The 26,757-nt window shown below is 37.6% G+C and overlaps 1 protein-coding gene and 1 long non-coding RNA gene across 2 annotated transcripts; both read left to right on the forward strand.

Annotated features, from left to right (window-relative positions):
• Nucleotides 1-2,711: 2,711 nt before the first annotated feature.
• Nucleotides 2,712-4,779, forward strand: LOC118799829. Its single transcript, XR_005006139.1, has 2 exons — nucleotides 2,712-2,861; nucleotides 4,160-4,779. It is a non-coding gene; the product is annotated as an uncharacterized LOC118799829 (long non-coding RNA).
• A 9,608-nt stretch (nucleotides 4,780-14,387) lies between these two features.
• LOC118799828 (very low-density lipoprotein receptor-like) lies at nucleotides 14,388-18,064 on the forward strand. Its single transcript, XM_036559898.1, has 5 exons — nucleotides 14,388-14,463; nucleotides 17,030-17,149; nucleotides 17,269-17,322; nucleotides 17,427-17,471; nucleotides 17,952-18,064. The coding sequence occupies exons 1-5, from the start codon at nucleotides 14,409-14,411 to the stop codon at nucleotides 18,035-18,037; spliced, it is 360 nt and encodes a 119-aa protein (XP_036415791.1). The 5' UTR covers nucleotides 14,388-14,408; the 3' UTR covers nucleotides 18,038-18,064.
• Nucleotides 18,065-26,757: the final 8,693 nt, after the last annotated feature.

Genomic DNA, 26,757 nt, shown 5'->3' on the forward strand with positions numbered 1-26,757 from the left:
ATTTTGGCTTTTCCCATTTGTTCTGTTTTGGTGCTCTGGTTTTCGACTCTCTGCTTTGGCTTTAAGACTGTAATTTTGGACAACCCCTTTGTTACTAAACATCTTAATTCAAGCCTCTGCTGCAAACATCTGGTTCTGTCTGCCACCATTACAAATATCTCCAGAGAACATGCGAGATAAGGCGTCAGCTTTGGTATTATTGTACCAAGGTGATAGGTAATTGTGAACTGAAACTTGGCCAACTAATTACTGCATCAACCATACTATCATCCATGACTGCTCCCTTGGTGCTAATATAACCCAAGAATGAGACAGATGATAAATGAAACACTTTTCTCCTTTAATGAACAACTGATGTTCCAACAAATGAGACACCACTTGATGGGCATGTTGAATGTCTGTCTCCAAATCTGGAGAATGTATGAGTGTATCATCAATATAGGCAATAACGAAGTGACCAAGCACGTCCCCGATGACTGGTTCACTGATGAATGCTTGAAAAACTAAGGGAGCATTATGTAGTCTGAATGGCATGACCAAGTACTCAGTGCCCTTTTTCGTCACCCTCTTTGATTAAAACCAAAGTATAGGCACTACGAATGTCCACATTGGTGAAAACAGTGGCACCTTTAAGCTGTTCTAAAGCTACAATGCTATAATATATGCACAATCTCAAACCCCATTGGCAGGGGGTGATGTAAATGGATGAATGAAACTCTGGGCTAGGGCTTCCTGTACATATTCCTCTGTAGCTTGTGTTAAAGGATGTACTCTAGGTTTAAGGGGTATCTGATTCTCCAGCAATTTGAAAGCACAATCATATTCCCTGTGAGGTGGTAATTTAGTAGCCTTGCTCTTAATGAAGACCTCACTGAGGTCAGCATACTCAGGAGGAATATGTACAGACACAAAAGAGCTGGAATTCCATTGGATATTGAACTTAGTGTTACGTGTAAGCATGTATTTTGTTTTTTTGTATGTCTCTCTCTCTCTCTTGGTCTCTTCCTTCAGAGGTACCTGCTCTGCAAACAGTCATGTGAGGAGAACCAACCAGAGGCCTGGCTGGTGCAGTTGGGGGAGGAGCCTATGTTTTAAAAGAGACCTTCATGATGGCTGAAGAGAGAGAGGACTAATCACATGTGTGCTGTTTTAGTGTGTGTTTTGATCTCTCGTGTTGGGAGTGCTTTGTTTTAGGTATTTTACCAGAGCTTCTTTAACTTAGTTTGCATGAGTTTGTCTTATGTTAGAGGAAGTACTTTAGTTTTGGTATTTTACCTGCACACTTTTAACTTTGTTTTACAAGAGATTGTTTGTACCACCTGGGTTTCAAACAGGTAAGAGGGGTGCACCTATACATTCACACCACGTAGATGTCTGCTCTGTCTAGCTCCCTAGGTCAGAGGGCACCGCCACTTGTACTTTTGGTTACTGGCTAGGGAAGTTTAGAGTAGTTAGCTTTGGTTTCCTTTTTTTAGATTAGCTAAATACTTTTTGTTTCAGAGTAGGCGAGCGTGGTTAGGTTCTGATTTGTTCTTTTCTTTGGTGCCATTCAGTTTGATTCTTCCAGTGTGGTACTGGGTATCACAGCACTCTGGTTTTATTGAGGTTTATTTTAATAAAAATGGCTTCAAAATCTTTATATTGGTCTGTTCCTCACATTTCTAATCCATTCTCACCAGTTCAATATTTTAATGCCACATGTTACTGATCCCACACACCCTAGACAAAATGTGGGGTCGTAACAAAAGATAGTAGGGAAAGTTAAGCCGTTTTCATGACAGAATGATAACCAAGACAAAATTTCTCCAGTTTCCCAAGAAATCAAGGGATCATGTTTTGGCTAGCCATGGCAAACCTAGAATGATTGAATGTTCTGAGGATGTTAACACAAAGAAATTAATCTCTAACGTTCAGTTAGTTAACCTTATAGTAATTATATTTGTTGATCTTAGTCACTGTACTAGTTATTCTGTCCATACGTTCCGTGAATGTACTTTATTCCTATGTTAACTACTGGAAGAACAACCGATTCCTTCTCATTTTCCTTCATTAATAAATAAGCATAACACAATGAGTTGCTGGTAATTATTATATTTGTTCATGAGCTGTTGGTGCATATTTAGTGGGTTACTAAGGAACTTTATTGTTGTATAGTGTTTCCAAAGGAAATAACAGTGTAATGACACTATGGTTACAAAGTCTCTAAAGCTAAATCTTTTGATTTGATTGGATCTGCTAGAGGGTGTATTTATTCCTCTGACTGTTTCCCCAATGTCTTTACACTGTCTTCATTTGGTGTGTTTATGTTGTCTCATTTTGTCCATCACTGACTGGGTTCTCTCCTGTAGTAAATGGGAGAGTCATGGCTAAATATCTCCTCTTGTTTTGTATCTGGGTTGTGATGGTGTGAAACTCAAGGCCTCCAAACAGCACATATGCCTTCAATGCTGACTAGAATAGAATCTGATTAACTGCATTCTCGTTTCACTGTAGCAAATTCTGAAGCAGGAATTTGTGAATTTAACTGTGTTTTGATCTCAAAAGTTAAAATATAAACCTGATGAGTGACAAAACTGCACACAAGACAACACAGAAACAAACTTGTATCACTTATCAAGGTCTGTGAGAAGGAAGTTTTTGAGAAAAAAGTTCTGTGCTTCCAGCCACGCCCCCCACCATTACCACGCCCCCAGACCAGCCTATACGCATTTTAGCCACCGGCACTTCCCTCTGTGTCTCAGCCTTGAATACACACTCTGTGTGTCTGTGTGAGCCTTTATTAGGCATGTTTTGTTTTTGACTCAACCTGTTCTGCTTCTTTAACACCTTCACTTCAACTGGAAATTCTTGCAGACACAAAGGTAAGTTACTCTGATCATATGTTTTTAAAAACAAGCAAGAGTACCTGAGATATTTCACCAGATTAACAAAATAGATGAAAATTTTCAAACATATTCTCAGAAAATGAATTTCAGGAAACAGCAGAGCCACAAGACAAACACTAAAATCAAAGTGAGGACCTGAAGGTCTCAGATTGTTCATACTTTAATAGAATTGTATATCTTCTAGTGTCAGTTGGTAGTTATAGTTACTGGAAAGGTTTATGACTTTCTCTGGAGTCTCTCTTTTGGACTCTCTTCTGATCCAGATAAAAACAAGCTCTGTTCAAGCTACCAAAGTTAAAAGCCTCAAGAGCAAACCAGATTTCAGTTTCAGCTTCTGTCCAGCTTATTAGCAGTTTATTTCTTATATTAGGATGAATCAGGGCCTGATGTAGTTTTGTTGTCATTTCCTGTTTAAAAACCCTCTGTGTTCTAATCAGAGCCAGCAACTATATTAAATTCCTTTTAGTAACCAGGGTTTTCACATATTTCACATGTAGTATATTTTATATGTAGTATCCTAAACGTGTGAAGTGAAATAAGTGTAAACATGTTACAGTTTTGCAAACACTGTGTTCATTGTCATAACTTTGATTGTGCTCAGTGTAAACCTGCTCATGTCTTATTTCTGATATTGAGCATTTGCTCTGATGAATGGCAGCTATTTTTGTGCTTCAAAGTCACTGTGAGGTTATAAAGTAACTTTGATTTGGATAGTTTCTGTACACAATTACTTTCACAGCTATAAAACTGGTTATAACTGGTTATAACTTTTGTAACTACAAAGTACACCACTTGGGCTGTATTGGTGACTGTTTCAGCCTGTAGCCTTTTTCAGGATTCAAACAAGATTTCAGGTTTCAACCAATTTTTTGTTTGTAAAAGTTTGTAAAAATTAATATTATTTAAAGTTAAAACTTTTAATTACAAAACGTTATTTGTTATTAGAACATGCTTCATTTTCAGAAGGGGTTGCTCTGTTTGTCTACCATGGTGGTCATTACCAACTGCCACCAACTAAACTCTTGGCCACAGATGATCATGTCATTGGATTTTGACTCAAGTCTCTGTGACGGGATGCAACCTAGTTGTGCCAAACAGTGGACAATATTTTGTCAAATTAATAAGATCAAGGATATATTTGTGCTACTGCAAACTCACAAATGCTCTGACCAGTTAGTAAGACGTTTGTGGAAAAAAGGGAGCAACGGTGTGTTAAATGAATGTCAATCAAAGATCAGTGGAATTAATTTGATTCCCCACTCTTTTCATTCCAGGTCCTTGGTGGATACAGCAGGAAATGGGCTGCGCACGATCAAGATCAAACACACATGTGGCCAATGCAACAGATAAGCACTTGAGAATTTACTATCAGACATCACAGATGACACTTGAAGATCTTGTGGTCAAAGCAGAGGCAGGGGAGGGTTATTCAAGCTTAAGCGTCTCAGCACAGGGAAATATCAGCTCCACAATGGTTTTTAGACCTGACTCACGAGTGCACTACATCCCTCTTCCTCCTAAAGAGTACATTAACATTGCAGGGAAAGGGGAGCTGTTCGTCAGCGTACTTGTGGACGACAAGAAAACAAAAAACACCTGCCTTAAGTGCATCTGCCTCAACTTTCATGTTCCCAGTGACCGATCCTTCATTGTGACGGCCAGTGAAAATATCAAGCTCCAGAAGTACGGTGCAAACGTCTGGGTTGATGAAAGTGGTCAGAACCATTTTAGATATTAATAATCATTTTTGAAAAGTGTACATCTTTCATGTGATTTCTTCTCTAATTCATTGCAAATTCATTTTTTTCTAAAACTGAAATTGTGTGCTGTGGGATTCGACAACAGCTACTGTTTAAAATGTGCTTCATGAATAAAAATTGATTTGATGACTAAATGTAGTTTTCAAGTGTTTTTTTTTAGTCTCTTATTTACAGTATACAGTCACAGATGATTGTCTATAATGTGTTTCAGTAGATGTAAAATCGAAAGACAATTAATAAAGCTAAGCTAATATACAGTTTTGCAGACAGACATTACACAAATACAATCATATGCAAAAGTTTGAACACCCCCTGGTCAAATAACATGTTTTGATTTACTAAGAGAAAGTAATTTAACACATCCTTTACCGAGAACATACTTACATACATACACATTTTAGTGCATAATTTAGAATTGCTTGCTGAATTTAACATATTAGAGAAAATAAAATATTTCGGTTCTCATTTTTTTCAAATATGTTCACTAAATTGTACAGAAAGTTTCATGTTTAAGTTGTGTAAAGTTAAGCTGAGTAAAGTTGTATTAACTTATTTTACTTATTTTCACTACAAAACATGCAGTTTGACCAGGGGTATTGAAACATTTGCATGTGACATTATATCAAAGAGCTTTCACTATCCATCAATTAAGTGTCTCTATACTGGTGAAGCAGCTCTTCCTTATTGTTTTGTATTTGTGACGCTTCTTCAAAGTGATAAACTGACCACCATCCATGTTATTTGAAAAACGTGCAACGTGTTTTTGCTGTATTTGAACAAAAAGGGAAAAGAAACAAGCCAGCTGTGTAAATAAATCAGAAGTATATTCAGAAATTAAAGATTCTATTTATCATGTCTTCACACTAATTATGATATTATAAATATCATGCCCCACTATTGCCGTAATTAAATATGGCTCAGGACTATCAGTGAAAACACATGACAGCAGTGCAAAACTACTCATTTAAAATGTCATTGTTACCTCCTGGAGACACCAGGAGGAGTCCTGGATCTCAACATACACACAGAATGATCTTGCAGCTTCATAAGAGCTTCAGTTGCTTGAATGATGCCTCTATAAGTGGACACTGACATGAGTGTCTCTTTAGATAATTGTAAGATTTTTAAATTATATTTCTTCACTGAAAGGCTTGATTTCTCTCATGTTTTCAAAATATCATCACACTGATGAACAACAGTGCATGTCTTTATTACAGGAGGCTGTATTTCTAGACACTGCACAATTTGTATGTTCTATTTTAGTGTCCAATCGCAGAGCTTTGATGTCCTCTGGTGGACAACATGAGTTCCTTCTCTTCATGAGGGGAGAGTGGTGGAGATGCAGACAGTGAAATGATTAGTAGATTAGATTAGATTAAATTAGGTGCTTGTAGTGCTGCTTGTGCATTCAAACAGATTAGAATATAATAGGAAGTAATATCATTTGACACTGTACTCAGAAATTGATAACACTTTACAATGTGGTTCCTTATAAAGTTTAACTTTTTTAATCATGAGGAATTAATGTGGTCTTTCATTATTCTATTAGCAAATAATCTTCTGGTCTATTTTGTACTGATTTTAATACGTTTTGGCACATTATGCTGCGCATTAATTATTAGTGTTAGTAATCTTTATTCATTTAGTAAATCTACCATTTTGTCCCTTAAACTTCTTAAACTTCAACTACTGAATGAATTCACTGTTATTTATTCATGAAGTATCAAAACACACAATTACTACATATTATTAGAATAAAAACAACAGAAAATACAGTAAGAATGCTTTATGACAGAATAAATGCAAATAAGCATAAATACAGTTAAAATGATGTGTCTGCAATCATGTTGATCATTCTGACAATAAACACACTGAAATGTATCAAGTTCCTGGTTCACCCTCTTACACTGTCCATTAGGTTGTTGATGGTAACCAGACATAAGACTAACAAAAATACCCAAACGTTCCATAAATGCTGACCAAACCTGTGAAGTAAATTGGGAACCTCGATCAGAAACAATAAATTCAGGTACACCATAAAAATGAAAACACATGAGTAAATAAACTCTCAGCACTAGGTAATTGTGGGAAAGGAAGAAAGCGGACACCTCTAAAGAAGCGACCAATGACAGTAAGAATTACTGTATTTCCCTGAGACTGAGGCAGATCTGTAACGATAGCGGGGCGAGGTGGTACTGGTAGAGGCATCAACTTTCCAGCTGGTAGGGCTCTAAGAGTGTTGCACTGAGAATAAATGGTACATGAAGCTACAAATCGATGTATATCAGCCAATATGATCAACATGGTCTCCCACTAATATTTGGCTGAAAACCGATGAGTCTGTGTCTCACCTGGATGTCCAGAAGTAAGTGATGTGTGGGGCCCAAGTTGTGAGATGGTCTCTACAATAAATGGGAACATACTTCTTATCAGGGGGACGTTTCTCAGGAGGAGACGAGCTGTTATTAATTTGATCAGTCTCACTGTTATATGACCCATATGCGGTTGGCGTTTTAAAGACTTATTTCAGCCGTATGTAATTAGGAACAGTTGTTGGGCCAACATAATGATTAATTTGATTCCTTGGCCCAATCTGTAGATGTTCTAACCAGAGAACAAGCAGCAGAAACAACTGGCTCAGATCTCTTCAAACATTAAAGAAATCTTGAGTCGTTTACAACCCTCGAAGAACCCTGAACCTTAAGCCGAAGCTGTGGTGCACCCAGAAGTTAGTCTATTTGTCGTGAGCAAACCAGATAAACTTGATGATTCTGATATAGCTGATCTCATTTATAATTTTAAGGTTAACTGGTAAAGTGTTGGATTGGGCTACTGCCCTTTGGCCTACCATACAAGAAAATGTGTATGAATATTTTATGTGTGAATTTAAAGCCATTTTTGATCATCCTAATGAAGGCTGTACATGAAGGATGAACTTCTTGCTCATATTCAGCAGGGTCATTGTTCCGTTGCGGAGTATTCCCTATAGTTTTGTACACTGGTGGCAGGAAGTAGCTGGAATGAACCAGACGTTTCTAAATGTAATAACTTTTGACATACTGAACTGGCTTGTAAGCTTCTGCCACGATAACCCATTAATACAGAAAATGTGGTGAGTATTCCCACAAAAAAGGTTGGTACTGAAGTCTTTTCTTCTGCCTGTGACTTTGTATTGCCTTGGTTCTGTTTCTGTGTTTTCAGCCCTAATCGATTCCAGAGCAGAGGGAAATTTCATTCAAGCCCAGCTGGTTCATCAGCTGCAGATCCCTGTGGAACCATTGAAGACCCCGTTGAACTTGTCTGCTGTGGATGGTGACCCAGTGACTGGAAGTTCTCTCTCACATTACAAAGCCTGTTAAAATGAACATTAGTGCCCTTCATTGTGATGAAAGTAATTTCTTTGTGTTACCCTCCTCAGAACATTTAGTCATTTTAGGTTTGTGAACTCACTGTGGTTTGAGTCAAGTGCATCTGCACTTGACTCAAACCACAGTGACCCGTCCAATGCTGAGAACATCTCGCCCCAGTCCGTTATAGTTGCCCTAATTAGGTGCGAGATTGACACTGAAATTGATTAAACTAATAACAGCTCGTCTCCTCCTGAGAAATGTTCCCCTGGTAAGAAGGATGTTCCCATTTATTGTAGAGACCATCTCACAGCTTGGGCCCCACACATCACTTACCTCTGGACATCCAGGTGAGACACAGACTCATCAGTGTGTTCTCTGTAGTAGATGTATTAATTTACCTTCACTTAGTAAAGCAAAAGACCATGTTATTTGACCAGGGGTGTTCAAACTTTTGCATATGATTGTATTTGTGTAATGTGTGTCTGCAAAACTGTATATTATCTTAGCATTATTAATAGTGTTTTTAGATTTTACATCATCTGTGACTGTATACTGTAAATAAGACTACATTTAGTCATCAAATCAATTTTTATTCATGAAGCACACTTTAAACAGTAGCTGTTGTCCAATCCCACAGCACACTATTTCAGTTTTAGAAGAACTTACTCATGAATTTGCAATGAATCGGAATAGAAATCACAAAAAAGACGTACACAAAATGATTTTTAATATCTGAGATGGTTAATTCCATTCTCATCAACCCAGACGCTTGCACCGTACTTCTGGAGCTTGATGTTTTCACTGCCTGTCACAATGAAGGATCGGTCACTGGGAACATGGAAGTTCATGCAGATGCACTTGAGGAAGACCTTTGGGTCGTCTTTATCTTCCACAAGTACGCTGGCAAACAGCTCCCCTTCCCCTGCGAAGTTGGTGAATTCTTTAGGAGGAAGGCGTATGTAGCGCACTCGCGAGTCAGGCTTAAAAACCATCGTGGTGCTGGTGTTTGCCTGTGCCGAGATACTCGAGTTTGAATAACCAAACCCTGCATCTGCTTTGACCACAAGCTCTTCAAGCGTCATCTTTGATGTCTCATAGTAAATTCTCAGGTACTTATCGGTTGCATTGGCCACATGTGTGTTTGATCTTGATTGTTCGCTGCCCATTTCTTGCTGTATCCAACAAGGACCTGGAATGAAATGAGTGAGCGAAAAATTTAATTCCAGTGATCTTTAATCAAAATAAATTTAAACAAACAAAGGGCATTTTGAATATTGCTTGATGGCACACTGTTTCTCCCCTTTTACCACATTTAACTTCTTTCCAGCTGGTCGGAGCCCTTATGCATTTGTGGTAGCACAGATATTTGCTTGATCTTATTAATTTGACATAATAGTGTCCACTGAGTGGTACAACTGGGTCTAAATCCAAAGACATGGTCATCTGTGGCCAAGAGCTTAGATAGTGGCAGTTAGTAATGACCACCACTATCGACACAACGTTGAACATGCAATTAAACAATGTAGCTTTAAATAAAATTTATTTTGTACAAACCATGAGAAAAAAGTACTGAAACCGACTGCGAGCTGAAACAGCAGTCAGTCTAGTTAGTCTCACACATTTCATTCAGGTCTCACCAGGACAGCCCAAGTGATGTACTTTGTAGTTATAATAGTTATAACTTTTTTTTTTACAGTTTTTTTACAGTTGTGAAAGTAATTGTGTCTGGAAACTATGAAAATCACATTTTTAAAAACATTATTTTTTGCGTGTGGAGGGAGAGACAATATAACCTCACAGTGACTCTGAAGCACAAAAATTGATGCCATTTATCAGAGCAAATGTTCAGTATCAGAAATAAGACGTGAGCAGATTTACACTGAGCATAATCCCAAACAGACTGAGATTTGACAATGACAATGAAACTACATCACGCCCTGATTCATCCTGATAAGAAATAAACTGATAATAATCTGGACAGAAGCTGGAGTGAAATCTGGTTTGTTCTTCAGGTGTTTTTCTTTGGTAGCTTGGACACAATTTGTTTTGATCTGGATCAAAACTCCAGAGAAAGTCATAAGTAACCTTTCCAGTAATTATAACTGCTAACTGACACTAGAAAATACACAATGCTAGTAAAGTATGAACAATCTGAGACCTTCAGTTCCTCACTTTGATTTTAGTGTTTGTCCTGTGGCTCTGCTGTTCATGAAATTTATTTTCTGAGAATTTCTTTGGAACTTTTGCATCTATTTTGTTAATCTGGTGAAACATTTCAAGTAATCTTACTTGTTTTGAAAATGATCAGAGTAACTTACCTTTGTGTCTGCAAGAGTTTCCAGTTGAAGTGAAGGTGTGAAAGAAGCAGAACAGGTTGAGTCAAAAACAAAACGTGCCTAATAAAGGCTCACACAGAGTGTGTATATAAGGCTGAAACGGAAAGGGAAGTGCTAGTGGTTAAAATGCATATAGGCTGGTCTGGGGGGTGTGGGAGTGGTGGGGGCGTGGCTGGAAGCACAAAACTTTATCAAAAACTTCCTTCTCACAGACCTTGATAAGTGATACATGTTTGTTTTTGTGTTGTATTGTGTGCAGTTTTGTCACTCATCAGGTTTAATCAGTTAAACTCACAAATTCCTGCTTTAGACTTTGCTACAGGGAAAATGAGAATGCAAAATCAAATTCTATTCTAGTGACCATTAAAAGGCATATGTGCTGCTTGGAGGCCGAGTTTAACACCATCACAACCCACGAACACCAAATGCAGTGAAACACATGAGGACAGAGTAAAACGTTAAAGAGACTCTATTATACCTTTCTGATTTTTCCCTTTCCTTTAGTGTGTTATGTAGCTTTTTGTGCCTGAAGCGCCTCTTGGTGGATTTGCTTCACCAACTTGTTCTACCTGACTTTCAGGATCAGACTTTGGCTCAAACTGATACAGCAGAACTAACACCATTGTAAGAACAGCCACAGCAGTGGAGTGGTGGAGTTTGTAGCAGGATACTGCTCTGTCGGTTGACCAATCAGAATGGACAAGCTGACCAATCAGAGCACATTGGGCTTAAAGACAGCGTTTCGGACAGAGGGTGAACAGAGATGTACAATATGAGAAAAATGTAGTTTTTGGAACATTGAAGCCTGTAAATCTATTCTAGTAGACCCCAAAAATAAACACTGAAAAAGAGCATTATAGGTCTCCTATTATACATTTGTTGTTCTGTAAAAATGAATTAGAGAATTAAATACACCGTCCACAAGATCCAATCAAATCAAAAGGTTCAGCTTTAGAGATCCTCCCACACCACATTTCATAATGTGACCGTTGGAAAATAATGCTTGTTATGTAACACAGTAATTAATCAGTAACGAATGATAGAAATAAGAAATAACCTTGAGATTTCATTGAGTAGTTTTTGATTATTACAAAAAGCTTAAATAATGTCTTAATCATTACTGATAGTAAGGATAACACACATTATTTTAGATATTATTAAGTAGTTTATTAATGTATTAATTAATGTGACAATTGGAAATAAATAAATGAAGTACTAATGAAGAACTTAATCGACTCTATGATAATGTCAAATAAAGTATTAATGTAATAAACTTAAATGAGTACAAGCACAGATATAATAACATATATAAAACACACGCACACATGAATATAACATATATATACACAGGGTATACTAAGTGCATATCTATAGGGCCTGTTCTAGTCTTTTGGCGGGCCTAAGCAAGATTTTTTGGGGGGTCCCCATCTTGTTAGCTGATTCACTGTGAAATTAAAGGCTAACATAACAATGACTACCACAAGTAAATTATGTAAATCTATATCTTAATGTGAGTATTGATGATTATATGCTTGTTTGGGGCTCTAATAAGTATGAGCTTAAATTACAGATAGGCTTCTTAACATTCTCAATGCAGGGGGCGTCACAATGCAGTCTTTCTTTCTTTTTCAGCTAACTTCAAACTTAGAGGATCAAAACTGCTTATTTAAAGTTTTACCCATTTTTGCCATGATTTTGTACAGAACGAGCAGAAAAAAGTGCAGACTTGACTTGTTGAATGTAAATTTAATGTAAATGCTATGAATTGCAGCTCATTATGTACTGAAATATTTAATTTCATTATTCAAATAGTATAGCAAAAAGAATGTCACAGTGATAGTGGCTCTCTGATCAGATCTATGTAATTACAGTCATTACAGGTCAGTTGGCAAATAATGTGCAAATACTTGGGAGAAAATATTACAATCACACAACAAGAAGTGTGATTTAACACATTCACCAATGCCTCCCATACATTATATTATATTTTAGAATGAACGAGGTCTTGGTGATTTTCATGTATTACTCTGGAGACGAAAGAAATGGGAAAAAGAAGAAGAAGAAGTCATCTCTGCTGTGCATGAACACACAGACACTCTCACTACTGCAGTGTTTGACCTTGTAAAGAATTCAGTAGAAAGCATGTTCAAAAATTCATGCAATGCAGACAGACGGGTTCTTTTGAAGGGGGACCAGTGTCAGCAAAAAAATAAAAAGTGATAAGAAGCACCATGCGGCTCGCCTGGAGGCTCTTAGAAAAAAGGACAGTACAAAAAACAAGACCAGACCAGTCTAGCTTTGCTGAAACACCCTCAGCAGTACAGCAGGGGTCACACAGGTGCTCCTTGCTTTATGTGCAGGGTGGTCCACCTGCCTGTAGTGTCTGGTGGAAACCCAAATTTTGAATTAAAAAAACAAATTTTTAACAAAACATTTTTATATTACTACAACCACTATTACTATACTACTGCTACAAATAATAATAATAATAATAATAATAATAATAATAATAATAATAATAATAATAATAATACTACAATCAGTCCATTTTACTCAGTATTACTGTTTAACACTTTACAAATAATAAAATTAAATTTGTTTTAGAAAATCTTTAGAGATCTTTGTTTGTTTTAGAGAATCTTTAGAGATGTTTGTTTGTTTTAGAGAATCTGTAGAGATCTTTGTTTGTTTTAGGGAATCTTTAAAGGTCTTTGTTGTTTTAGGGAATCTTTAGAGGTCTTTGTTGTTTTAGAGAATCTTTAGAGATGTTTGTTGTTTTAGAGAATCTTTAGAGGTCTTTGTTGTTTTAGAGAATCTTTAGAGATGTTTGTTTGTTTTAGAGAATCTTTAGAGATGTTTGTTTGTTTTAGAGAATCTTTAGAGATCTTTGTTGTTTTAGAGAATCTTTAGAGATGTTTGTTTGTTTTAGAGAATCTTTAGAGATCTTTGTTGTTTTAGAGAATCTTTAGAGATCTTTGTTGTTTTAGGGAATCTTTAGAGGTCTTTGTTTGTTTTAGAGAATCTTTAGAGATATTTGTTTGTTTTAGAGAATCTTTAGAGATCTTTGTTTGTTTTAGAGAATCTTTAGAGATCTTTGTTGTTTTAGGGAATCTTTAGAGGTCTTTGTTTGTTTTAGAGAATCTTTAGAGATCTTTGTTTGTTTTAGAGAATCTTTAGAGATCTTTGTTGTTTTAGAGAATCTTTAGAGATCTTTGTTTGTTTTAGAGAATCTTTAGAGATCTTTGTTGTTTTAGAGAATCTTTAGAGATGTTTGTTTGTTTTAGAGAATCTTTAGAGATCTTTGTTTGTTTTAGAGAATCTTTAGAGATCTTTGTTGTTTTAGAGAATCTTTAGAGATGTTTGTTTTAGAGAATCTTTAGAGATCTTTGTTGTTTTAGAGAATCTTTAGAGATCTTTGTTGTTTTAGAAAAAGCCACTCCAGTTATCCTTCCTTTGCATTTAGAGAAGAGCCCATTGTTACTATACACAAGAACAACACTGTGTGCAGTAACTCTGTACACCGTTCTTATCTGTTTACAATGAGAATCGTCCAGGCTGTAGGGCTGGGTACCATTTCCTTTGAATTTCTCCTCTTTCTCCTGTTTTTGGTTCAGCTAGCGAGTCAGGGAGATGGACTCAATTAATGATGTTAATCAAATGTACAATCACTGTAGATTTAAAATAAAAGTCATCTGGAACTCACTCACCTGGGGTATGTTTGTTTGGTACAAAGCTGAGAGGTTCATATAGTGAAGTTGAGTACACAGTCTGTGAATGACAAACTCACACTGTTGAAGTAAACACAGCTCTGTACTGCATTCAGAACAGTTTGGTGTCATTATTTCACTGTAAACTGTATAAATGGGAAATGATGGCTGGTTTCTGTAGAGCAGGTAACATTCACATATTAAAGCTAGTGATGCTTTAGAGATGATTGATGTGTGAGATGTTCAGAACCCAAAAATAGGAGCTGAAGAGGAAATGAATTTTGCCTTGAAAGACCAGAAGTGATCAGTGGTGGTTTTCCTGTCACTCTGTGTGAGTTGAGTGTCTCTCTTCTCTCTTGGTGATGGTGAAATGGCTCTGATCGTCCTCCTCTCCTTCTGTCTGATTCTAGAAGTTCATCCTCAAAGTGAGTCTTGTATATTAATTTGTGGATTTGATCCACTGTATTGTTTTATTTTGGATTAAACAACTACAACCTGAAGGTTTTCGTGTAATGCATACTGTAAAAATGTCAGTGTGGATGAACTGTAACACATTATAATGTGATGGTGATCAGAGACACAATCGGATGCTTGTGGCGAATTTTTCTGATTCCAGATGTTTGTAGAGCTGCTTGTGTATTCAGACAGAGGGTTAGATTACAATAGGAGGTCACAACATTTGACACTGTATTCAGAAATGAGCTGATATTGCTGTGTTTAGTTTGTATCCAGTGTGAATTGCTTGATGGAGGGTCTGTGTGTTGCAGATGTTTCTCAGCCCTGACTGGTGGGGTCTTCTGCACAGAGAGGTTCAGTACAGCTGGACTGTGTAGCTACACTTGTTAATGTGTCTCAGTTTACTTTATATCCAGAGAAAGATAAATCTAACACTTACTGATTCTAAACTGATGAAGTGGATTAAATTATGCAGAGAAATGTTGAAACAATGAGTGGAATTCACTTTTAAAATCAATTTTTAATATAGTGAATGTTTTTGGGAATTGTTTACAAATTACAAAAGATCACCTGTTCTGGCGCTAGCGTGTGCATTAACTGCTGCACTATTTAAGATGGAATGAAAATTCCGATAAGAAGCTAACATCAGCTCGAGAGATTATCAAATGAAGCACGATGATGTGGTGCTGGCTAAAACAGACAGAGCTTTATTACTGTTTTTGCAATTTTCATATGTGAACTATGTGAAGATGGACAGCAGCGGCAAAACCTGCAGAAAACCAAGGTATGAAAAAGCTAATTAAGAAGGATGAGGACATATCCGAGCAGGTGGGCATTGACATTAAGTTACTTAGCTAACGTTAGCATTGTTTGTACCATATTGACTGTCATGATTGTCACATTTTAGACAAAAACCTTCATCAGTTTTCATTTTATCACTTTCAATCCACCTTGTTTATCTCAGTATGGCATATAAATAATAAGATACAAATAAAAAAAGGAGATGAAAATGCACAGATTTTAGAAAAAGTCATTTTGCATTAAAGCAATGCTGTGTGTGTAGCAGTTGAAAGAGTTAGAATTGTAGATGGGCTGGTCTGCATCATGCATCATATGACTCCCAAAATAAAGTCCCACTTCGGCCCTGCTAGGCCCAGATCATCCAATGGGCTTTGTGGCCGCATGCCCAGGGGCCCAAGCCAAGACCTGAAACTTCAGCAGAGTGGAAAACGGCCATTTCCAGAGCCAAATATAAAATATCAGCTTCCCAACTTAAAGAAAAACATTGCATCATCCGAGTCACTGATCTGCATCATTACAGCTAAGATACAAATGGAAAAATAACATTTTCCATGCTGTGACAGTTTGCTTTAGTTCAGGATGCTTAACAGTTTGGCTTTTTAAGTTTGTTGATTTGTGACATTTTCATTTAGGTAAACATTTTGCTTGGGAAAAGTGGACACATGCTTTATAGGGACGTACGGAGCTCTGCTGGTGACAGGCCATATAAATAAAAATAATGCGTGGCCACGCCTTATAAACGTGTTGGAACGACATCCTAACGCATGGCCACGACTTAGTAAGCCATGGGAATGGGGTCATGCCTTACAAAGTCGTGGCCACGCATTAGGATCTCATTCCATAGCTTTAGTAAGTCATTCCCACGCCTTACTAAGTCGTGACCAAGACTTACTTATCTCGTTCCCATGCCTTACCAAGCTGTGGCCATGCATTATTTTTATTTATACAGGATGTCACCAGCGGGGCTCCGTAGGGAAGTGTTGCATTGTTTTTTGGGTTTATCTGTTAAACTGTATTAACCTGTTGTTAAATGTGACAAATGTGTGCATCAGTTCCACTGTAAGTACTCCAGGCGCTGCATCCCCATCCACTGGAAGTGTGATGGACAGGATGACTGTGGAGACTGATCTGATGATGACGACTGCATTTGCATTTTAAAGCACCTTTTTTGCTGTCCAGACTATCAAATATCAATCTGAAAACAATCAGAGCCAGGTTTGAGGGGCCTGGCCTCTTCCTATTTCCCCTGTTATATTAAAAACATGACTGCAAAACGCCAGAGGGCGCCCACGAGCGAGTGCTCAATGAATCGGGGTGAATAGAGCTAAACGGCTAAAAACAAAAAAATAAAATATAGTTTCTAATCACTCGCCCAGAACTTTCCTTTAATTTTAGAAAGTTGGATGTATTTCACTAAAACATGAATAAAATCTCACCTGTATGTTTCCTTTTTTCTACAGCAAACGGGTTTTAGGCAGCAGGACGCTAACATTACTGCTACTGAGCGCTGATCGGTTGGTGAGCGGAGCAGCTCATTGGCTGTTCTGTGTTCGGGATATGAATGCATTCTTTTATCTTAATGTTTAAGCATTTTGCTCAAATGCTTCATCTTAATCCATTCATTTTGGACTGGCTCGGGAGCGCCCTCTAGCGTTTGAGGAACCCAGAAGACATGACAGAGTGGTAATCTTCTCTGTACAATTTCTCTGATACAATACTGTCACATCTCTGCAGCTCTGAAAACATGCGGTGTAGATCAGTTCCAATGTAAGAACTCCGGGCGCTGCATCATCATCCGCTGGAAGTGTGACGGAGACGATGACTGTGGAGACTCATCTGATGAGGAGGAGTGTGGTGAGTCTGAAGCCTCTGCCAGACTGGAATGTTAAAATCGGGTTTTAAAGGGAAGGTCAGGGATAAAATTACTCCGAGTGCAGAAAACGGATTAGTTAGATATGTGTTTGTTTTGTCAGACTTGCTTCCAGCCCCAACACCGCCATCCACAACAACAGAGAAATCTACTGCAGGTCAGTTTATTCCTCTCACTGTAGAACTCAGTTAGAATATCAGAGCTCTTTATGATCTACTGTCTGATTCTCTCTGCATCGTCTGATTGTGGATCTGTATGTAGCAGGTTCCTCTACACACTTCATCACCACAGCAGAGTCGACAAAGAGTGAGTAACTGAAGTTTTTTTTTATTTATTTTCCAGCTTAAAGCCTGAAAAAAAACACGGACATCTTACGTGAAATTTATCCACAAACACTTCAGTGTGTTTAAGTTTCATCACTTGTTTATTGCTTTTATCAGGTTCATCTGTAACTACCTCAACTTTACTGAATCAACCTCATCAGTTATCACTTTACTGTTTGATAGTAAACTATGCTAATTGTGATAAATAGCATGATTTATATAATTCTATTGTATAATTATGATATAATGTAATATAATTATAACAATATTATATAGTATATAATTGTAGAATGCTAATTATGCTATTATATTTGAATAATAAATTATAATGAGAGCAACAAAGTTCACAAGGTTTTTTCACTCTATACATGCTTTACATTATTGTGGATAAAGAGTTTATTTATAATACCTGCTTTGTTCCAAATATCATTAAATGTTTTATGGTGCGTTTTTTACTTTTCAGCATCTGCTGCAGTGTCCACACTTCACAATGAGACCCTATTGGCCTCCACAAGTTGTGAGTTTCTGACTCCTTCTCTGCTGAAATGAACTGCCCCACCATTCAGAACCTGGACCTTGAGAAAAAGTAACACCATGACAGCTGCAGCATTAGGAGCACCATGTTTTCTTTCCAGATGTTTCTTCTTTAAAGGTGCTGCCATTCATAACAGAAAGGAAAATGACTGAGTGAGTTGTTTTCTTTCCATAACTGATACGATTATTTACTTTTTATATTGAAGCTCTTTGGCCATCTGTAATACCGTGTATCAGTGCTGCTGGACTTTTACTGATTGGACTGACCATCTGGACCTGCAGAGTTTCCAGTGAGTTCCTCCAAATATTTAATCTATTAATTTTATTAATTCATTGGAAATTAATTCAATCATGCAACAGAGCAAAAACAGGCCAGTCATGTAACAGGGGACCATCCAAATAAAGTGTGACCATTATATTAAATAATGATAGATGTGTTACTGCTCCAATCAAAAACTGCCTCCACATCTCTTCAATTTTTCCCATTATAGACGCTGATGATGACTGTTTACACGCAAAGTGTCAAACACAAGGTCTGCAGGCCAGATCAGGCCCGTGACACAATCCTACCCGGCCCGCAAAACTATTTAAATTTTTATTAATATTAGCCCGTTTAACAATGCACTGCACTACAGTCCCCAGCATGCACTGCAACGTAATGTGCGCTCTGATTCTCCTAGCCCAACAACAGTCTATGGGATGGCGGTTACACCTCAATGCTACACAATTCTACACAGTTCCACACCAGTCATGTCACCAAAATGCATTTCAGCTGCAGTTCAACCAACATAAACACTTAACATCGGCTCAGCAGCTCAGAAACTGAGCCCAAGTCTTAATGAACTTGTAGCAAAGAAAGGATGCCAGGTGTCTATGGTGTCTATTTCCAACAAGTATATAGGTTTAAAACACTGAGCTCCTGGAGACACTTAAACTTTGAATATTTCAAGTGCCTGTGTAATATTTCAAGGTCTACTACAAGTGCTTATATTTTACTGTTGAAATTTTTGCATATTTTGAATAAACAATGGCCATTACATTGTTTTCCTCTGGCCCAGAGATTTGATGAGGTTTTTATTTTTTTTTATTTTGCTTCCTCTAAAACATGGATGGAAAATAGAAAACCGGTCCTTGACATATTGGTGAAAAATCTGTGGCCTCTGCAGAAGTTATGGCACATTTTGTACTTTATCATTGCTGTCATGACAAAAACTTGTTTCTCCATTTGTGTCAATTTTTTTTTTTTTGCGTAACTCTAGTCGCTCTTTATATTGTGTGAAAGTTTCATGATGAACAGACCAACAGAAATGTTCCAAAATTACACAGAAAAAAATGTGGTTATATTAAAATCCATTAAAAGTTAGAAAGTTAGAAAATGTTGCTATGCTTATTTTTTCCAATATGTTGAACGCAACAAGTAAATAGAAATTGTGAAATTAAATGGGTAGATAAATTCATATTGAAGTGTGTTCTATGTAGAGGATGTGTTCAGTTAAATAAACAAAACGTAATTTCACCAGGGGTGTTTAAATTTGTACATATGATTATGTGTGTACATTTTTAAATCAAGGTAAACTTAATTATAAATAATCTGGAGAGTCACTGAATTAGTCTGTATGTTTGTCTGGTAACTAGTTGAGAGGTTTATGAGGTGAAACTGCTGAAGTTGAGTTTGTTGGTGGTATTTTGGAAGCTCAGATTTCACCACAGAGTATTTTAAAGCAGAACATCAGACATGCGGCAGTCTGTTTAGTTTAGAACCAATGTTTTTTTTATAAAGAGGTCACGGGTTGGTGCAGGGAGAGGACCCAAGTGCAGACCTGTCAGTTATCTACAAACAGGGTTGGAAATGAGGAAACCTCATGGTGTGCTAGATGAAGAATGGAACATAAAGAGAGTGATACAGAGATGCTTGTGGAAGTTTGGCTGAATCTGGGATCAAACTGCTGAGATCAGCAACCCGGAAAGGGAGCATCACCGCTGCGCCACACACTCAGAAGTATAAACATTGGTGGGCCCTTTTACGAGGCCGTGGACGGTAAAAGGCGGGAAACTTCAAACATAGGAGACGCTACTACAGCGTACTCCAACAAAGGGGGACGTATAACAGGCAGAAACAAAAATGTAGACACTTTTAGTCTAATACATTGATTTGTTTCTTCTCTTTCCTTTCATCGCTCTCTTTTCTCTTTGATTTGGAGCCTTTGTATTTTCTCTTTTCTCTTACAGCTCCCTTTCTCCTTGCTTTGAAACAGTTTCTCTTTCTTTTTCTCTTACCTTATAACTTTTCTTATTTCTCTTTGTTTGGTACCGTTACCGGCTCCCCCTCTGCAAAGGTGCAGCGTTTTCCCTGAGTGTCTGTGGGGTATAAATAGGTGCTCCTCCAGCTGAATGGCATTAAGGCAATCAGCCCAGAGCTTTCTGGGAATTGCCCACAACGAGCGCCATGCTGCCCTCTGCTGGCAGCAGGCGGCATGGAGCGCCTCCTTACAAAAGGCTCAGTGTTTTATGAACTGTGAAGTGACCACACTGATCTATAAATGTATATACAGAGACAGTGTGTACCAGCCAGCTTTCAGCGTCCACCAGTTTCTGTTTCAGTTCTGAACACGAGCTCTCCATGAGGAGAAAGTGGTGGTGGGGCAGAGAGAACATGAGGTGGATGTAGCAAAGCAAGCAAGCAAAGTTTATGTATATAGCGCTTTTTACAACAGGTGTTGTCACAAAGCAGCTTTATAAGGAAATCAGCATTACAGAAAGAAATCCGGGGCGACAGTGGCGAGTAAAACTCCCTAAGAGAAACAGGAAGAAACCTTAAGAGGAACCAAGACTCAGAAGGGGAACCCATCCTCCTCTGGTCGACACTGGATAGTAAACATTGTTAGTATAAAGTATTATAGTTCAAAAACAGGGAAAACAGGTGGAGCAAATGATTCATTTGATTAGTTTAGTTCATGCAGCAGCAGCGGCAGCATCAGTGGGGTCAGGTTGTGATGGTGAGGTTTGCATGGATGTGACTCTGAATTCAATATTTGTAACACAATGCCTTAGAAAACTAAGTTTTTCTACTTACAGTCGGTCATTTTTTTGTGAGTAATCTGTGCTGGACAGATAGAATCACTCACACTAGTGAAATACACAAACCAATACTCTCTATTCAGACCATGTTGGTGTCATATTATCTAATTGTAAACTGTATAAATGGGAAGTGACAATAGGTTTGTGTAGAGCAGGTAAAACACTGAGCTGAAGAGGAAATGAACTTTTCATTGTAAAACCAGAAGTGATCAGTGGTGGTTTTCCTGTCGCTCTGTTATCTGTCTGAGTCGAGTGTCTCGATGCTCTCTTCACTCTTGGTGATGGTGAAATGGCTCTGATCATCCTCCTCTCCTTCTGTCTGATTCTGGAAGTTCATCCTCAAAGTGAGTCACTTACCAGTTTGTGGATTTGATCCATTATGTATTTTTTTTCCCTACAAACTGAAGCGCACGCTGTAAAAAGTCTGTGTTTCGGACCAACTAACACCTTATAATGTGATGGTGATCAGTGAGAATCAGACGCTTGCTGTGAATTGCTGTGGTGGGTCTGTGTGTTGCAGATGTTCCTCAGCCCCAGCTGGTGGTCTCTTCTACAGAGAGAGGGTCAGTACAGCTGGACTGTAAGACTCCGTATGCTGGAGTGTCTCAGTGTTATTTCTATCCACAGAGAGACAAGACAAATCTAAAACTCTCACCATCCTGTCAGCTCTCACTCACTGGCTCTGAACTGACCAGGTGGACAGGACGCAGTTACAGTCCACCTGAACCGGTCAACATTATTTGTTACTACACTGAGAGTCTATCAGGAGTTACTAAACCTTCTCCTCACTCTCTACCAGCTACAGTCACAGTCCTGGGTAAGATACTGACTGGGTTTTGTTCATGAGTGTCACTGTCTGCTTAAATCAAACCATTTCTGATAAACTAAATGGTTTAAAATTAAGGGGTTTTATGGTTTTCCACTCATCGACTGTCTTTAATGGTGGTGTTTATTCCTCTGCAGATAAGAAACCAGAAATGAGTGTCCGTTATGACAGTCAGTATGATGTTGTCACAGCTGTGTGTGAAATGCCGCTGTCAGGGTCAGTAAGAGCTGATTTTAGATGTAATCTCTACACTGGACACCTGCTGTACCTAAAGACAGATTCTAGAAGAGGGAACTCTGGGAAGTGGAGTTGTTTTTTTACAGCATCTAAAAAGGATCTTTTGAATCGTCTGCAGTCAGTAAAGAGCAGAGAAGTGAGCTGTGATTATTCACTAAACTCTGACCCGTCCGTCCGCTCTCCAATGAGTGACACATATGATGTATTAAGTAAGTGATATATAATAATATAATACATAATAAAAATGTACATTATACATGAATGTAGTTTATCCCAGATGTATGTTCTATAATGGTTCATGTTCTTCTTTGTTAGATTTGCTCCCTATACCAGCGCAGCCGTCCACAACACAGGAGAAATCTACTGCAGGTCAGATCATTCCTTCAGCTACCACATTGTAGAACTCAGTTAGAGTATCAGAGCTGCTCTTTATAATCTACTGTCTGATTCTCTCTGCATTGTCTGATTGTGGATCTGTATGTTGCAGTTTCCTCTACACACTTCATCACCACGACACAGTCGACAAAGAGTGAGTAACAGAAGATTTTTTTCTTTTATTTTCCAGCTTTAAGCCTGAAAACACTGACATCTTATGTGAAATTTATCCACAAACGTTTCTCTGCAGTGTGTTATGAAGTTATCACTTGTTTATTGCTTTTATCAGGTTCATCTCTAACTACCTCAACTAGCACTGATAAATAGCATGATTTACATAATTATAATATAATAATATAATTATATAATGTATAATATATAATTGTAGAATACTAATTATGCTATTAAATTTGAATAATAAACTATAATGAGAGCAACAAAGTTCACAAGGTTTTTTCACTCTATACACACTTTACATTATTATGGATAAAGAGTTTATTTATAATACCTGCTTTGTTCCAAATACCATTAAATGTTTTATGTTTTATACTTTTCAGCATCTGCTGCAGTGTCCACACTTCACAATGAGACCCTATTGGCCTCCACAAGTTGTGAGTTTCTGACTCCTTCTCTGCTGAAATGAACTGCCCCACCATTCAGAACCTGGACCTTAAGAAAAAGTAACACCATGACAGCTGCAGCATTAGGAGCACCATGTTTTCTTTCCAGATGTTTCTTCTTTAAAAGGTGCTGCCATTCATAACAGAAAGGAAAATGACTGAGTGAGTTGTTTTCTTTCCATAACCGATACTATTATTTACTTTTTATATTGAAGCTCTTTGGTCATCTGTAATACTGTGTATCAGTGCTGCTGGACTTTTACTGATTGGACTGACCATCTGGACCTGCAGAGTTTCCAGTAAGTTCCTCCTAATGTGTATATTTATCAATTTATTGGAAATTAATTCAATCATGCAACAGAGCAAAAACAGGCCAATCATGTAACAGCATGAATATTATGTTTGAAAATATAATTAATTGCATCAAACACATTTCTTTACTTTTAATAACCTTCAAATCCATCCCATCATAGATGATGATGAGACAATTTACACAGTGGTCATCTACAGTCTGTCCACCCAGAAACAGCTCTCAGAATAGAGGGAAATCCTTCAGCTTCCACTGAAAGATGGACATGAAACAGAAGACTGGTCCATTCTCACACTTCATTTGTTTGATAAATGGTTAGTGTACAGTCATCATGTATCATTAAATGCATGGTGGCTATTCAAGAAACAGCGTTAGGCTGGTCCGCCTCGTATCTTGAGGACAGAACTTTTTCTGTCAAATGAGGAAATTTCTCATCACCTGTGGTGTTCCTCAAGGCTCAATTTTAGGTCCTCTTATTTTCTCTGTATGTGCTTCCCCTGGCCTCCATCTTCCAAAACATATCGTTAAATTGAATGATAATATGACTGAAGTTATTTTGTTCTGGAAATTTACACACTCAAGTCAGGAACCCTGATGTAGACTTGAACATTTGATAAAGTTTTCTTCAACTTCAACTTCAAACCATAGCCAAGTTATTAAGGGTAAAAAGGAGATCATTCCTTTTCTGTTGTTGCTCCCAAACTGTGGAAGAGTCTCACTTTTCATTAAATCTTCAACGAATGATGACATTGGTAATTTCTGGTTAAAGACCCATTTGTTCTCTGTGGCATGAGACATAAGTGGAGTCTTTCTGTTATGTTGTGTGTTATTATTTGTGTTTTTTATTATTGTTTATATTCATTGTTAGTAAATGTATCCACTGTTTTAAATCCACTTTATAAAATATTCTTTGTATGCATGCAGACTGTCTGTACTGTGTTTCATAATTATAGGCACAATTAATGTCAAATTAGCATTTTGCAGATACACAAACACAGTCATATGCAAATGTTTGGGCTCCTCTGGTCAAATGACGTGTTGTTTTTCTGCATTAAAATAAAGTGAACCCATCCTCTACAGAGAACACATTTCTTAATGCACAGTTACTGTTTACCATATTTAACATATTGGGGAAAAAATGTGGCCTGTGCAAAAGTTACAGCACATTTTTAGATTTTAAATTTATTTTTTTCCACAATATCTTAAAATAAATGGAAGTTGTGAAGTTGTAAATGGAAGGTGTGAATTTTTTGCATAAATCCTGTTGCCCTTTATGTTGTGTGAAAATCCCATGTTAAACAGACCAACAGAAATAATTAAAAACATTTTTTTTCTCCTGTAAAAAAGTTACGGCTTAGATTTTTCAAGGTTTTGTTCAAAAAATGATGCTTTGTTTAATTTTTTTCCCAATGTGCTCAACTCAGGAAGTACATAGAAATTATGAAATAAAATTAGTAGAAAAATGACATATTTAAGTGTGTTCTCTGTAAAGGATTTGTTCACTTAAATCAACAAAACAAGCGCAGGGTGTGGGGACCTTGTATTATCTACAAACAGGGTGGGAAACGAGGAAACCTTGTGGTGTGTGGTGGGGGGTGGGCGGTGGGGGGTCAGTGTATGGAACTTAGAGAGCAATACTGAAGTGCTTGTGGAAGCTTGGCTGACTCAGTCCAACTGCTGAGGTCAGCAACCAGGGAAGGGAGCTTCACCACTGCACCACACGCTCATGAGCATAAACACCGGTAGGCCCTTCTATGGAAAGGGAAACTTCAAACAAAGGAGACGCTACCACAGTGTACTCCAACAAAGGGGAAGGTATAACAGGGAGAACCCAAATGAAAAGACATTTACTTTATTATCTTGATTTGTTTCTTCTCTTTTCCTTTACTCTTTGGTTTGGAGTCTTTGTCTTTTTTCTTTTCTTTTACAGCTCCCTTTCTCCTTGCTTTAGAACAGTTTCTCTCTCTTTCTTTTCTCCTTACCTCTTAACCTTTCTCATTTCCCTTTGTTTGGTACCGTTACCGGCCACCCTCTACAAAGGTGCAGCACTTCCCTGAGTGCCTCTGGGGTTTAAATAGGTGCTCCTCCAGCTGAATAACATTTAGGCAATCAGCCCAGAGCTTTCTGGGAATTCTGGGAAAAGTCCTTGGTGGAGGTTGCCCTAGACGAGGGCCATGCTGCCCTCTGCTGGCAGAAGGCGGCACTGAGCACCTCCTTACAAAAGGCTCACTGTGTTTTATGTTCTGTGAAGTGACCACACTGATCTATAAACTGAATATACAGAGACAGAACTGGGACACTTCCTCTGTCTGGACATTCATTTTAATCTGATATAAACTAAATACTGTTCTTTGGAATTTGGAAAATATGTATACAAAATATGCTTTTATATACATTTAAAATATCACTTTTACCATCTGGAGACACTTTTTTCCTCATTAAAAAAATCTGTGCATATTAATAATTGTAATTTCTTTATGTTTCCACCCCATCTCTATTTCTATCTCCACACCAACTACTCTCCCCTCATTAGGAGGAACTCATGTTGTCCACTAGGGGACATCAAAGCTCTGACCTTTTACATTAAAATACTGTTATAACACATAAATACAAGTACAGTGTTTACATACAGCGTCCTGTAATACAGAAATGCACTGTTGTTCATCAGCTTAATGTTACTCTGAGAATATGAAAGAAATCAAGCGTTTCAGTGAGATAAAATCTTTTAAAGACATTATATATTTATTTCTTTCATATTCTCAGAGTAACATTAAGCTGATGAAAAGCTGATATAAACTCATCACTGTTCATTGGAATTTGGAAACTCTGTATACAAATATGCTTTTAATATACATTTCAAATGTCACTTTTACCACCTGGAGACACTTTTCTCCCCATAAAAAAATCCCAAACAAAATGATCTACTTCCAGATTTGTTTGCTTAAATGTCTTAATTATGCCCCTAATAGTGAAGACTGACATAAAAATAAATCAGAAACGTGGATTAGACCTGATGAATACTTCAGTCTAAACGAAGCCACACCCCCAGGCTACAGCTACGCACATAGCCCTCGTTTAAGCAGCCGAGGTGGAGGTATAGCAACCATCCATACTAAAGCTTTAGGCCTGAGCCAGAAAGTAGGCTATACATTCTCTTCTTTTGAAGTTCTTATACTAAATATACATAATCAAGGAACAAATAAAAATTCCTTTTCACTAATTACAATTTACAGGCCACCAGGGCCAAATTCTCAGTTCTTACAGGAATTCTCTGACTTTCTATCAAGTC

Source organism: Colossoma macropomum, unplaced genomic scaffold, assembly GCF_904425465.1.
Source record: "Colossoma macropomum unplaced genomic scaffold, Colossoma_macropomum, whole genome shotgun sequence".
Lineage (NCBI taxonomy): Eukaryota > Metazoa > Chordata > Actinopteri > Characiformes > Serrasalmidae > Colossoma > Colossoma macropomum.